This window comes from Syngnathus leptorhynchus, chromosome 1, assembly GCF_054491065.1.
Source record: "Syngnathus leptorhynchus isolate UIUO chromosome 1, UIUO_Slep, whole genome shotgun sequence".
Taxonomy (NCBI): domain Eukaryota; kingdom Metazoa; phylum Chordata; class Actinopteri; order Syngnathiformes; family Syngnathidae; genus Syngnathus; species Syngnathus leptorhynchus.
In genome coordinates, this window is record NC_141195.1 from 24,748,045 (window position 1) to 24,763,383 (window position 15,339).

Genomic DNA, 15,339 nt, shown 5'->3' on the forward strand with positions numbered 1-15,339 from the left:
GAGGAGCAGCGGGCTCCACAGAAACAAACACGGCCCGAAGCAGGAGAAGTTCCGTACGCCCCTCAGGATTAAGAAAGAAAGCAGTCACACCTGCTTTCAATTTGCAACCACATTGAAACTCTGCCCGGAACAAAGAGTGCCTTTGTGAGACGGGCTGGGCCGGGGCAGGCCGGGCCGGGTCGGGCCGAGCCAACGAGGAGGGCAAACCCTACCAGATGCGTTGCGTTCACTGTTGCATGCCGCGGTACGAACAAAAAAAGCTTGTAATTCCCTCCAATTTCAACTCAGCATATTTGATGATCTTCCAACCAATCAAGATGCTCGGTGAAAAGAAAATATTCACCAAACGGGCTGCGCGGAGAAGAAAGGAAAAACTACGTTGCCAGATGTTTAATCGCTTGATCGTTGTCAAGCTTGTCTGGATTTTGCCAATATGTTTCTCCCCCTTTTCTGCAACGATGCATATGGAGAACATAGATATGAGTTGCTGATGTTTTATCAATGACGACGAATACAGTCGATCCCAGCGGAGCGACTCTCCGGGCACGAGGCCAGATTGGCGCAGAGGAAGAAACGCTGCGCGGTGACAGCTTTGGGACATCAACATATACAAATTGAGGGTGTCACATGATCGATAGCAGGTGCTGATCAATACGCCACCATCACTAATGGAGTGACGGCGCCACGCACACGCAACAGGTGTGTTCTGCAATTTTAGGTCATGTGACCCGGAGCCAGACATGATAAAGAGTTTTTCGTGTCACTTCAAAGATGCTTTGTGGTTTCTTAAAAGGGTTGAAGAGCTACAAGCAGTTTTTTTGTCGCCTGGGATTTCTTTTTCTTCCTCAGATCTGACTCTGACTGAGCAATGCATCTTATTTTCTGAAAACAAAACTGACGGGAAAACTGTTCCAACACTATTCACCTGACTAGGAAGTAAATACCCTCAAATTAACGTCTGCGGCGAATTTGTGGTGGGATGAGATGAGAATTGTGTCAATGTCCCAATATTTATGGCCTTAATTGAATACTTTCGGAGTCTGTAAAGTCTGCCACCTTACCGCTAACACTAAACCTTCAGAACTCCAGCCATCTGGACCATCCAAAGTGAGGGAGAAAAAAAAAAAAAAAGTTTCAAACCGTTGGAAATTTATTTTTGGGCTCACTGCAATTGTTTCTTGTTAGATTGCTTTGGCAGGATAGCTGAAAAAAAAAAAAACTTCTCTAAAGTCCAAACTAGAGCGTTCCAAGCATAGAGTCACAATATATTGATCCCACACACTCAGCATATCTCACGGGAGCTCCGTTTAATGGGCATCAAAGAATTAACTTTGCCGCGCTCGATACGATTTCATTTAAGGAGGACGATTCAATCCAAGCGTCCACTCGTCAAGTTAACGCACTGCCTCGTATTGTTTCGACGTCAGAATGCAGAACGTTTCTATTTTTAGAATCGACTATGGGATATATATATTGTCAAATCGGAAATGGACCGGTAGACGGGTTGAATGAGCAGCACGTTAGTTGCACACCGAGGAAAAACAAAAAAAAACAAAAAAACATCACATAGTCGGAAGTGTGGCACGGCTGTTAAAGTCCAATCAAAGGCCGATTGATTTTCACGGCTCTGCTGGGATTTGTTGAAGTCAATAAGGGGACTCTGTTAGACAACTGAAGACATGACAGGTGCGAGAGCCAACGGATGCAGCGAAGATGTGGAGAAAATGAAAGAAAGAAAGAAAGAAAAATCACTTGCTTGCTAGCAACGAGCACACTCATGCTACTGTGGGAGCGTTGCTCGTGTCAGCGCGTCACATCCAATATTCACTCCCTGATAAATGATTAATAGCGTGTATTTGGGGAGCTTTCTTCCAACCAGCCTCTCGCACGTCACCCTTGCTTGCGTGCGTGCGTGTTACACCTCGCAGCCCTTGAGGTTTTTACATTTTTCCGCCGCCTTTCAAAAAAAAAAAACCTGCATGGGAAGCTCCATTTCTCATCAAATGCAAGACTCAAAAGTAGGGCAAGAAGCCTGGCTGGATGGTGACATCATCAGTCAAGGAAATGTTACAAGTCCATCCCAAAGTGGATCAAAAAGCGGGCACGTCTTGGTGTTCCGCATGTTCTTGTCCAACATGGACACTCATCGCGTGTCCCGCTTGCCGACATACTCGCTCAGTCCCGCATAGGAGGAAAAAGCAAGCAGATTAAATTATACAGGAGAGAACAGAAATAGCTCCGGTGCAGCGGCCGCCCGGACACACCGGTCGGTCGGTCGCTCAGCCAGCGACCGCACGAGATGGACTTTTAGAATAAAGGTTCAAGAAAATGACAACTATTTCAGGTCAATCCTGTAACTCCCCACGCTTTGAGAAGATTCCTCCTCCATCAAGCAATAGAAGAAAGAAACGTCTCACCCAAAACATGCAGGAGAGGCAGACCCATGTCCGAGCTCGCCCGGCCAGAGAGAGAGACACAGAAGGCATCCTGACCCGAGAAAAGCTCACGAGATAAATCCGCAATATTCCCAAATATTCCCATCAAGGCTCCAATGGCAATGGTGAGGAGCATCGATGCTGGAAGGGAAGGATCAGTCAGGCTAAGCGCACAGGAGCTCCGTTCTTCTGGCGCTTGGCTCCTTCGCTCTCCGCGTCTCGGCCACTTCTGCTGGCCGCTCCTGTCAACCCGTGGGACTTTATTCGATGAAAGGAAAAACGGGGGTGGGGGAAGGTGGCCCAGGAGATGGTGTGTTTCTCCACTCCCTCCTCCTCCACTCCCCTCATCACCTCAACTTGTTCCCTCCAAAATGGTACAAATGACTGTGGCAGACAGATGTTTCATTTACAAGCTGACGTGAAAGCCCGCCCCCATCCTAGCGCTGATGGAGGTACAAGTTTCACAGTCCAAATTTTCTCCAGACGCTGTTGGCAAATGTGTGTGTGTGCGTGTGTGAGCGAGCCAGCTCTTCTTCGTGAACGTCAATGAAAATCCAAGTCATGAATCAACATTGTATCAGCGGGCGCATTACATGGCCGTAAGCTCCATAAAGGGCTAAGAGCCGATTCATTTCCAGGAAAACACCCGCTATTGATCCCAGCTGCACTTCATCACGCCGACGTCGGTTCACAGGTTAACCTGAACTACAAAAATGGATGGATGGATGGATGGATGATTAGATTCCACTGTATTTTGGAAGTCCAGTGGCTCCCGACCGACTGTGGGAGAGTGAAACAGTTGTATGGTGAGGTCAGACCACATGTCGCATGCCAAATATTAGGCACGCCCGAGATATCCCACGTGCAAACATTTGAAACAATAAAACAAGAGGAGCAAAGTTGGCCGAGGAATCCATTCCGTGAAAGCTTTAATGGAAGAATAACAACGCATCCATCATAAGGAGGAGCCGGCCCAGAATACTGCAAGCCGTTCAAAATGTCGTCATTGCGCTGGTCACCAACTTATGAATACAGGCGAGGACGCATTATGGGGGGGAGGCCTCGGAAGGACGGATAGAATGAAATGAGATCAGAGGATGAAACAGAAGGCAGAATTAAGGCAGGTGAAAAGGAGTCAAAGGTGACAAATCAGGAAAGAAACAATAGAGGCGGAAGGTCTGAAGAAACCATCACCAGCAGAGGAGGGGAAAATGAAGAGAAAGAAAAGGATCCACATGTATGCGCTGCCATGGCGTCGCCATAGCAACGGAAAAACCTCTGCACATCACCCCCCCCCCCCCCCTTCCCGTGTTACGCCATCTCCTGCCATAACCCAGGCCTGGGACCGTGTCAGCTTGGTTGCCATGGAAACTGAACAGCTCACAGCAGCCCTCGGAGGGGAAGACGCCAAGCCTTTACCTCTCCACTTTCACCTCCCAGTCAGTCAGTCACATGATGAGCTCTGGCACTGCAGCCATCAAACCAGACTAGAGGGAGGGGGGCTCAGAGTGTTACATCATATCATTGCACCCGTTTTTATTTCTTTTTAGGATGGCATTCCCAAAATGCACGAGAAATCAAACACCTCCGTGCCAATTTCAACCAACGCAGGAGCCGCTCAGCCAGCCAGTGAAGTGTTCATGCAAAACCTTCACAAACACACACACACACACACACACACACACACACGCGCGCGCAGACGCGCGGGGATTGAGCGCGGGAGTAGAGATAAGGAGCTGCGGCAATTGAGTGTGGCGAGTGGGGGGGGGGATTGGGGAAGGTTGGATTTTGGTGCTAGTCGGAGGGTGTTGGGGCTGCAGCACTTGCACACTACATGTACAGGAGCCCTCCAAATTCCATTTCCTTGCATATCATTCAAGTTGGAAAGCTTCTAGACTGACAAAAGAAGATGATGTCAAAGGACTGAAGATGGTGTCTTCTCACAAGAGGAGACATTCTTCACAGCTTTCCCGCGAGAGGGTTAACCAAGACACATGATCTTAATTACCTAAAAAATGTTTTTAAAAAAAGCCCAAAAAGAAACGATACCATTCCGCCAACTCTCAAACTTGTGTGGCAAAACACGAAAGTCCCCCCCCCCCCCCACATGCAGATGACAAAAGACTGATGGAAAGGTGACCCTGTTCATCCAGAACATCCCCTTGTCCAGATGATGGCGCCGGGTATAGAGCCCGAGCGGTTAACCCCAAATGTGAGTCCGGCTATATATGGAGCAGCTGCCTGGAGACCATGTTCAGATGGAACACTGACCTTGAATCAGCACTTAGAAGAAGCACCCAGGTCCCAAAAGCCTTCACAGCATCCACATGCTTTGCTACGCATGCCATGCTTGCTTGCGTTTGGCTCCTTCCCAATATTGGCTTCTCTCTTCAAAATGGGAGTCCCTCCAATCCCGTTTCAATCTCGGAGGAGTCTTACCTTGTCTCGCTTGGACCCCCGCAGTGGGAAGAAGCAGGCGAAGAGGAACTTGCCCCAGCTGATGACGGCAGCTAGGCACCAGTTGAGGCGGGCCATGCTTGCGTTTCTTTCCTCTTGTCCGCGAGACCCTTATTTCCTGCTCGGCCCCCGGGTAGGATCCTGCAACGCCGCCCCCCCCAGAGCCCAAAAGAACAACGTGAAAACGAAGAAGGAAAAAAGACCCGATACTCTCCACGTCCAACTATCTTCTACGCTTTCCCATTTTGGCAAATTGCAACCACCTGTCTGGTTGTGTGTCTTGCAAATTCCAATCTGTGATGATGTTAGAACCCCCCCCCCCCTCCCCATCCGAGTGTCTTGCGTTCCCGAGCTGGTCTAGATCAGTTTAAGTGTCATGAGCATCGGCGGCTGCATAATACCAATAGTCCGCCGCTAATCGACGGCACTGTTGCACACATACGTAGCCCCCCCCCCCCCTCACACACACACGCACAGCACTCGCCTCAGGCAAAAAATAAATAAATAACAGAACAAAAAAAGGCTGTCCTGGCACATACATCCACAGGCTGAAGAGCCCCCCTCTCATGGCACGCACGGCTCCCCTCTAGGCTCAGGATTCCCGGTGCTTTGCGCTCTCACGCTTACACACACGCCGCCGCTGCTACTGCTGCTGCTCTCTCTCTTTTCTCAAACACACACATACACACATGCAGTGATGCTGCAGCACTTACTCAGCCAGTAAGGGGAGGGGGGCGGATGGAAGCAAGGGAAAAAAAAAAAAAAAAAAAGTGTGTATGTATTGGGAACAGAAGGATTGGTAGAAAAAGGGAAACAGAAGGATTGGGGAAAGAAAAGATGGGAGGAAACACACATGGCAGTGCGGCTGAAGAGATGACGTGCACCAAAGGCAAATAGTGAGGCTGGATGGGAGAGGAATGACAAAACAAAAGATGCAGGAGGGAGAGAGTGCTTGGAGAGCGCCCGTGAAAACACGTGCCGGCGCCACTATGCGCAATTGTGCACACACAGGTCCAGATGATTGCGGTGTGTGAGCAGAACTGGGCTGAATGGAAAGAAGGAGCGAGAAGAGAGAGATATTGAATCGCTCTCTCTCAGTCACACACACACACACACTGCAGGTGGTGCACAGGCTCGTTCACTGGTGCTGCAGTCTCTCTACGCTTCAGTAGGAGCGAGCACATTTTCACTGCAGAACGCGCCTCTTCTCTTCTCTTCCCCCCCTTTTTCCCAGGCCGAGCCAGTGCACCACCGCCGGCGCCACCGCCACACCGACGCAATCACAACACATCAAAGCGGTGAGCGCAAGTGCACGGAGGACCGCGTCCAGCCTGCGGGGAGATGCCAAATGCGGAGGAGGTTTGGGGGCAAAATGGTGGCCCATATGGAAACGATATGTGGGAATAAAAAGATGCTTTTGAGATCAATAGTCATGTAGATTCCAATTTTCACCACACATATGAGTCTTAAGAACCCCCCCCCACACACTAAATTCATGAAAACGGATAAACTCTTACCAAGATAAACAGATCTTCTGCTGGACATCTACAGAGGAAAAAAAAAAAATCATCAAGGTATTCTCTTCTCACTTGGCAATGCACTGATTATCCTCATTAAACATAAGCAACTTGCATAATCACTGCTGACTTCGATTGACCGGCCTGTCACGCTGCCCGGCCATGAGCGTGGAAAGCCTGCAAAAAAAAAAAAAAAGTGAGGGCTGCCAAAACAAAAGAATTATACACAAGCCATTTCCCAAAAGAAATGTGCAGTCTTGATTAGGATTCAAATCTTGATCAGGTTAGTGAATAAAGTTAGTCTTGGAGTTCATTTGGACTTTTCTTAACAAATACATTGTTGAATCAAAAAAAGACATTTATTTAAAAAAAATTATACAATAAATATATAAAAAAAAATAATAACAATAAATTAAAAAAACCAACTCTTTCCTGGCAGTTCTCTCACAGCATTGGCCGACGCTGTGAGTGACAGGCAGAGCATTTTCTCCCCGCCCGCGCGGCACTCTTGTTCCTGCACCAGCACGCCATTCACATTCAGGGCATGCAGGCACACAGTGTGGACTGTATGGAGCAGACACCAGATTAGGTCCCATCACACACCTCATCATTCCCTAATGTGCTGACTCATCCGTCTTCCACTTCTCTTCCGCCCGCTCATCCTCTCCTTTTTAAATTTCATCCCCAACCTTTTGTCTTGTGTTGATGCCCTCTCTCTCTGCTTCTCTCCCCCTCCTCGGCTGCGAGAAATTCTGCAGCCCTCCGCCTGCACCGGCACCGGCGACACCTTTTGATGTCAAAAGCGTCACACGTCTGACCCAAGCGACAGAGGTGACCCCAATCAATGCGCTAACTGGATCAAAGGGGATCATTAGATGCGAGTGATCCACATGCGTCTCACGACAATGTTGTTTCATTTAAGGTCAGCCCTTCCCGGGGCGGCCCGTGGATGCTCTCTGAAGCTCTAGGTGACGCCGTTGTCTTTAGCGGGGCCAAATTATGTGAAGGGACGGAGATGCACTTAAAGCGGAGGACCACGAGTAGTGACACATCCAGGGCCGGCTGCCAAGGTAAACTCACTTATCCAGCCGGGCCTCCCCGACTCGCCCACTTCGGTGACATCCCATCGTTTAGTGGACACCCAAGGGAACGTGGAACATTATGGGAAATACCACACGTAACCCCCTCCCCCTCCATTTTCATCTGTTAATGGAATCTAAATGTGACACTGTCAGGGAAAAAAACCCAACTATAATTTCCAAAGTCGTGTTCTAGTAATTGAATTAAGTTTTGTTGATGCTCATGTTTTTCTGAGATTTTAAAATAAAAGTGATCGTTAAAGAAATTTGGCTAGGTTATGTAAAATGAACAAAAACAGGAGTTCCAGTTACAGGAAATGACACGCAACGTAGCGGAGAAGGGAGGTACGCGCCGTTGTGGGGGTGAACACATTGGGCTCGTTACCCGGTTAACAGGAGAGGCGCACGCAGACTTTGACATTGCAGAAGCAGAAATACACTCACAGGTGTAAACGCGGAAGATTAAAGCCCACAAAGTACTTTTGGAACAAACTGCAAAAACATTGAGATGACCCTATTTTCACCCAAATGATGAATTTGTATCGTAGCCAGATTGGCATGCTCCCAAAAGCCCCCGTGATCACAATCCCTTCCGTGTCCTTTTGTCACCTTCACTGTGGCGTCTCGCTTCAACGAGCCAGACAAAGATGGCCGATCTGGGCGCATCCGCCGAAAGCTGCAAGCTAATCAGCCATGCGCGCGCCCTCTGATAAGCCTCGACCGACAACAGCGACGTGATGCGCCTCGACGGTTATCGCCATTATCGGCCGCGGCGCTCGGCCAAATTCAAATCGACCCTCAACTTTAACTTTCAATCTTCCTCGTGCCACCGTGGCACAGCGATGGCTACTTCAGCAGTAAATAAATACCACGTGAAGCAATGACTGTCAAGGTCAACTTCAAAGTCAAACCATCATTTGGGAAATGTGAGGCAGCAGGGAAATGTGTTTGAGCCCAAAGGTACTTTCTCCCCGCGCGGCGTTCCGAAGGAGATTGCTAGCTTGCATCCCGCTGCTGACTTGGCTGTCCTCCAGTAGAGTTTGTGGCACGCTTTTAGCTCCGCTAATGTTGCTACCTATGTAGGTTAAAGACCCCCTCGTGGTCGACAAACACACCGGCGCCGGGGGAAACGTTTTCAAGGTTAAAGCGGATCAGGCAGTCGCAAACAATCGAGGGAGAGAAAAAACAGAGGAGTGCCTTTGGCCTGGGATTGCATCGCTATTTGTCAATTAATCACCTCATTCTGTCTGCTGTGCTGAGAAATCTGCAGAGCCCTCATTCCCTAAATGGGCCGAGGAATCCATCGAACCAAGCCACCCCTTCTAATGATACGCATTTATCACCAATCGCAGCCTTTGAACTTGCGCTACGAGGCAAAAGTGACAGCGGTCGGTCCGACAAAACTCAGTCGGGACTGGTTTCTGGGAGCGGGCCAATCTACTGCCAGTACCATGGAGATGGGAGAAGAGAAAGAAAGGGCGCAGCTGACGGGAAGCGTCAAATCGTAGAATACGCAATTCTCGAGCGGATGTCACGGATGGAGGCGGTTTTGGAAATTAGCCTAAGAAATCCAAAATGCTCAGGTGACGGAAGGTCGTGTTTACTGTTCATTGCGTTGTCGTTCAGAAATCGCCTTGCGTTATAGTAAAACGAAATGTCAACTGTAACGCTTCGCTTCAACCGATTCAACTATTTTTATCGTGTATTGCTAATAAAAAAATTGGAGGCAGAAAGCATGCATGTCTCTGCCCTTGAGGGAGGGAACGATGGCAAATGAAGCATTCCAAAGGCCGTGCGTATCCAACGGGACACAACTCGAGGCGTCTATAAGCACAACTGTGGCAGGGAGCAAAAAAACCCGCAAATTTTGTGAAGAATAATTTACAGTACGGCTTGAGCCAGGGGCGGCGCTAGGATTATTATTTTTTCTCCTGGGGCCAAAGGGGGGCTAGACCGATAACTAGGGGAGCTGAGAAAATAATTCATCAATATAGTTGAGAACATCACATAAAAGGCTAGAGGGGGTGAATAGATTTCTAACCCCGGTATAGCGCCCTCTAGTGTCGGCAACGTTTGTGATGGTGACCTCATCAGAAGTAACAACTTGTAGCAAAATGGTGATGTTTTGCAGGTACACATGGTCTCCCTGCCTTTTCTTTGCTGCCATTGCACCGTTGCCATGGGAGACGCTTATGTAAGCCATGCCTAATCCCGTTAACTGTCACCGCGGGTGCCGAAGAGCAGGCGGGGCAGTCCCAAAAAAAAAAAGGCCATTCTTGGCGATTTAACCGAGGGCGAAATTGTCTCGGGGTGATTCGAAGCTTTGATTGTGGTGAAACCAGACCAGTTTCACGCTGATCTAATTTGCAGCATGCTAAGCTAGCACAAGCTCAACGTTTCTCCACCAACAAACGTGGCGCTTGCTACTACTTTGAAGCAGATATGCTTCCAGAGTGGAGCCACATTCGGGTTCGATAAAGGCGGAGACACGCGTGGACGGCCGGGCCGGGCCGTGCCGTGCCGTGCCGTGTCCTCCCCCCGTTCTCTCAAATGCCTCGTGCTCCATTAGCTTTATTACGCTCTCTCGGCTGACGGCGCTTATTGTGCAGGGTTCGATGTGAAGGTCAACATGAGATGCCGCACGGACATTTTGGTCCCTTCCCAGACAAACAAAAGAACCACCACGGTCTTAATGCAGAGCAAGATATTTGGGTTGGACTCATCATCACTGTGTTGCAACCGCTAATCGTAGCGCACATAGCAACATTAACGTCGCAAAGGGAGCATCACCATCATCATTATTGTTTTGCTGTTAAGTGGCACCAGAGGAAAAGGTAAGCATTTCATGAGCCAGTTTAGCTCGCTACTGTAAACAGTCACACGCGGATATGTAAATTGGTGTTGTGATGCCAACTCACATGCCTGCTGTTTTATTGCCAAAGCAACCTCCCTGGCTAAGGTCAAAGGGCGTACAGGCGCTCTTTAGTTAAGCATGCTGTTGGTGTATGTCCAACATCTGGTTCTCTGAAATACTTTGCAGCGTTGCCAGAGCCGCGTGGCAAAATTTGGATCCCGAGCTCATTAGAAGACAAACGCAACCCAGCGGCAGTCAGCAGCCATTTTTGTGCCAGCTCAGCAGGAAGAGCGGCGGGGCGGCAAAGCCAAGATGGATGCTATAATGTGAAAGCGCGGATCCGGCACGCGCCGTTAAGATCGGCGACAATGAGGCGGGCGGATGCGTCATACTTTGGGATGGACTGCAACACTATACGAAATAATATGTCGAAAGAAACGCGTCTGTTTCGCATGGTGCGCAAAAACTAGTGTCTCACTTCGTATACTTTTTCTGTCACGGAGAGCAAAAGCATTCTCAAACCATTACGTATAAATCGTTTATTAGCGGGCTAGCCAGCCTGTTTTGCTGAATTAGCCTACTCCATGACAAGTCAACCAAACATTCCACACATTGAGTACTTAGCTCATCTTTAAAATGAAGATGGAATTTAGAAGCCTTGACCCAAAACAGCTTTGACTGCTTTCTGATTCAAATGTGGTGTGGGCGGGCGGCTGTCACTCAGCAACAAGCTAGCTGCTGGGATGCGGCACACACTAACGCGAGAACAGCGCCATCTGCTGTTAGATTACAACACTGCAGTTTTTAGAACGTTTGCCAAACTGATGGAACTGAAAAGTTTCCGCAGTGAACCCCGAGATTAATATTTGATACGTGTGGGAAAGGTGAAAAGAGGGTACTAGGCAGATTTATTTTCAAATACAGCACAACAATTTTGTAATATAATCCAATGTGATGCAGTTTCAAATAGCTTTTTTATTTTATTTTTTATTGTTTCAAATGCGCAGTTTTGACTTCATGACGTACCAATCTAAATCCACGGGCCGGGTCTACATATGCGAAATGGCGAGTTATTTTCTGCATGGTTTGATGTATGACAAAACTCTCACCTTCTCTGTAAAGAGTGCAGGGGGTAAATGGTGAGACTCCCCCCGGGGGGTCAGCTTGATGAATTCGGTCAAGTCTCATGTTGATTAATGGAGCCACACTGGAACTGTGAGTCCTACAAGGAAAACATAAAACGCGTACAAAATTAAGACTTCATATTGCGCAGCGTGGACATCCAGTCATGGGCGCATATTCTTCGCGCCACTTTCCGAATTCTGCATTTAGTTTGCGAATGAAATAAACGGACGGCCATGTTTGTTAGTTTGACAAAAAGAATCCAATTTATATCGAACATGACGAAAGATGGTTCGTACCTGATCTGCTAAACTTTTCTTTTTCCAAACAAAAGTTAATGTCTATTATTTATACGTATTATAGGATTCTTTGGTAGCTCTTGAAGACATCTTGTATCAAAGGAAAAGCATTGTAGATTCTGAAGGTTTTGTTTCTGGTCATCAAGCGCCGTCAGAACCGGAAGTGCTTCGATTTTAGATTATTCCAGGAGACTACTCATTAAAAAAGATCATCAAAAATTACACATTACAAAAAAAAAGGATATTCTCCCCAAGTTAATGCATTATGCTTAGATATATTTTTAAAACTATTTTGTGAAATAAACTTGTTGGCAAGACTCCCCTTTTTTTCATTTGCAGGGCTGCGGTTGAAATGTTAGCAGTGCAACACTGCCCTCCTGTGGCGATAATCACGTCGTGCAATTTTGAAACAGGTGGCAAATAATAGGAAGCTGTGCTGGATGAAAAGACTCAGGACGCGTTGGATGGATCAGGTGGAAATTTTATCCACCAAATAACAACTTGAGTACTTGATTTTATTTTAGTTGAATAAAGTCTCTTACATTTCAGCCAAAAGAGCCTACATAGTAAGCAAAGCAAAGCAAAATGTAATTTGGTCTCCGTGCCAGAAACAACACCACAGGGTCGCATCCAAAAGTTTGTGGAGACACTTTGAAATGTCCATCTGCAAAGTCTTTTCAAGAGTTCCAGTTTAAAGGTCTCGGTTCCAAATTAAGACAATACCGCCTTTGTGTTCTTGACAGCACCCAAGTTGTCTGCACTGACGGATTTCCGCAAACAGGATTTGCTCAGGTTCTTGTAGCGGTCCTCACACAGCCTGGAGATGGCCTGAAGACAACGTCGCAAGCCTGTGAGTGACGCGTGGCCCAATAGAGACACGTGACAAAGTTCCTCTGACCACTCACCTCCAACTTTTGAGCCCGCGTGTTGCTGAGCGGCTCCAAGAGGAAACCAAAGTTGTTGTCATCGGCGAGCGAGCGCAAGTCAAAGTAGTATTTAGCGTAGACACTGGCCGGAACGTTGATGTTGAACTGGAGCAACTCAAGGAAATGACGTTCCATCTCATTCCTGGAAAAAAATAAAAATGAAGCACTCTAATTTTTTTTATTTTTCCTCACAACACTCACATGTCCTCCACAGCGATGTCTTTGAGGATCTGGCAGTAGTCCACATTCCAAACGGCTTGGTCGTCCCAGACTTTAGAGGCCAGCAGGATGGCACCTAAAACAATTCGCTTCCAGTTGGAAGGACAGATGTCCAGCTCTGCGTAAGTCAGTAGCCGCTCCAAGTATACCTGTGAGACAACCAGAAGATATCATCTGTCCAGTTGAATCAAATGTATGGACTGGTGTTCCACAAGGTACTGTACTTAGTCGTGTTCTGTTTAATATGAACATAAAAATGAATATGAGCAAACATCAGCAATGGATGGCAATATTGTAAATATCACTTCCTGGTTTAAAAAAAAAAAATGCTGTAACTGGATGAGCAATGATAAATTTTGATTTCATGAACTCACCAGTGTCACAATGGCGCACTCGGCGGTGAGCTGCGCAGAATTGAAGAGCGTGCGTATGAAGCGGTAGATGAGCTTGTGCTCGGGGTTCACTGCAAAGTAGTCGTCTGCAACTTTTTGCCGCTAGGGAGACAGAAAATTGCGTCTGTCAGCCAAAACGGCGAGTCTAGAGAAAATCCAATCGTCTCACCGACAGCGGGTGTTTCTTCTCATCAAATATGTCCAGTGAGCGGCTGGAATCCCTGCAATGGGAGAGAATGAACAATTAAAGTAATATATTTTTTTTATTTTCCTCATAGCCACAAAAAAAAAACCCTCCAGCAGTAACGAGTTAGTGAATTTTACAGTGTGCTAATTAGAGTTGACCTTATTAGCTAAAACCAACATTTGCTGTCTTGCTAATGATATCAATGAAAACATAAATGAGCCACATTAGGTAAATAAGCAAAGCACTCTGACCTGTTTTTAATGTGATAGTAAATAGCCAAGGCCACACTGGAAGAAAAAGAGAAGAACATCACTTTGAGATGGGCCTCACTGTTTGGAACAGATGGGAGTCTTGTACTGGTTTGTATTTTTTACTCCCACGTCTACCTACTGTAGCCCGACAGTTGCACGGTGGAATAATTTGCTCTGCTGAGAGCTACAAACATCTTCGCCATGTGTACCATTTGATGGTGTTCTTGAGGTTTGGCTGACTGACTGTGCTGTCATCTAGGAAGATTGTAGAGCAGGAGCTGTACTTCCTCATCACCAGGCCAGGAGATACCTGAAGGGTTAGTGTGAAGCGTGAGGAACCTCGTGGTCATTTGTGAGTGGATTTTTTTTCCAAACTCACATTGTTCATGTAGTTGCTTTTCCTTTTCTCTCGCACTAAATTCAAAGATGAAAACCAGAAGGTTTAGGTGAATAATAGCAGCAGATAGTAACAAAAAAGGCTCACCATCCGTCTGAGACTTGTTCAGGAACAAGGTGGTGGCTCTCGGGTGGTCCGACGGGTTTGCCTCGTGGGCCAGCTCTGAAAGTGAGTCGAGTTTATCCAAATCAATTCTCGATGCAATCAATTGCATTTCTCTCTCACCGTCCGGGAGCTCTCTGTCACTGATGTGTTGCAGGTAGGTTCCAGTGTCTTCACTTAGATCTTCTGCAGTGAAAGGACATTCCTCCAACTCCAGCTCTATCCTGCGGTTCTTCGGACTCTCTCTTGGAGAGATGCAGCAGGACACCGACCCACCCATAGCTTATTTTCCCATGCACCTTACAATAAGTTGGAGCTGCAGGATGCACCTTGATAGTGTGTCGAGCGGTATCCACAACTAGTATCTTTTAACTTAGCCTAGGTGTAAGTATGTAAAGCCGGCGTGCAAGGCTTCGCGGAGAAAGGTGTATTGGCTTCAGAGAAGAAGGGTGTAGTACTGTGTTTGACAAATATGCAAACAAACCAGACATGTCTTGAACAGCTGACATGTCCGGGGCGTGTGCGTCGCAATGGAAGCACGCTTGCATTTTTGGATGGCTTTGAGTATGGGTGGGAAAAGTTTAATCGTGTAAAACATGGCCGATCATCTTACTTAGCAGAGATTAAAAACCACAAAGTCACGGCTTTCTCTTGACCGATGGATGAGTAGCTGTCCGGCTAGCTTCCGCATCCCATCGCGATCCAATCCAAACCACGACGTCACTATAAATTCACTGGCTCTGAAAACTCCGCCTCAATCAAAAGCCATAGTGGAGTGACGATGCATTGAAAAACAAATGAACAACAAAAAAACAACGACTCTCAATTGAGACTGAACAAAGGAATAAAGTATATATACATCATTTTCAAGCGTTGTCTAACGTTAGCTCACATTTCTGCACATACTTGCGGACCAATCTTTCGTGGGCCCGTATGTTACACCATATCCGGGAAATTGCTTTTCAAAATAAAGGATAAATTCCAGGTTTGCGTGAAAATATTAATAATAAAAACACATTTACTTAGTATGATATGACAGAAATATGTTTAACATAATCAAAAATGGCAAACATTAATTTGGAATGAGATTTTGAGATAAAAA

At 47.1% G+C, this 15,339-nt stretch overlaps 2 protein-coding genes and 1 long non-coding RNA gene across 6 annotated transcripts in view; all 3 read right to left on the reverse strand.

The window, feature by feature from the left end:
• tns1a (tensin 1a) overlaps positions 1 to 6,440 on the reverse strand; it is a 33,837-nt gene extending 27,397 nt beyond the window's left edge. For all 4 annotated transcript variants that reach the window (XM_085905437.1, XM_085905464.1, XM_085905429.1 and 1 more), the window contains exons 1-2: positions 6,410 to 6,440; positions 4,875 to 5,033 (exon numbers count right to left, since the gene is read on the reverse strand). In XM_085905437.1, coding sequence (XP_085761563.1) covers positions 4,875 to 4,970 — 96 coding nt within the window. In that variant the 5' untranslated portion in view covers positions 4,971 to 5,033; positions 6,410 to 6,440. The remainder of the gene's footprint in view (positions 1 to 4,874; positions 5,034 to 6,409) is intronic.
• On the reverse strand, positions 6,438 to 11,910 carry LOC147062979 (uncharacterized). Its single transcript, XR_015065471.1, has 3 exons — positions 11,764 to 11,910; positions 11,452 to 11,564; positions 6,438 to 6,586 (listed from the first exon to the last, which is right to left on the reverse strand). It is a non-coding gene; the product is annotated as an uncharacterized LOC147062979 (long non-coding RNA).
• A 354-nt stretch (positions 11,911 to 12,264) lies between these two features.
• LOC147062980 (cyclin-Y-like protein 1) lies at positions 12,265 to 15,208 on the reverse strand. Its single transcript, XM_085909454.1, has 10 exons — positions 14,361 to 15,208; positions 14,223 to 14,297; positions 14,118 to 14,152; positions 13,948 to 14,048; positions 13,739 to 13,774; positions 13,470 to 13,521; positions 13,283 to 13,402; positions 12,891 to 13,057; positions 12,669 to 12,831; positions 12,265 to 12,591 (listed from the first exon to the last, which is right to left on the reverse strand). The coding sequence occupies exons 1-10, from the start codon at positions 14,515 to 14,517 to the stop codon at positions 12,475 to 12,477; spliced, it is 1,023 nt and encodes a 340-aa protein (XP_085765580.1). The 5' UTR covers positions 14,518 to 15,208; the 3' UTR covers positions 12,265 to 12,474.
• Positions 15,209 to 15,339: the final 131 nt, after the last annotated feature.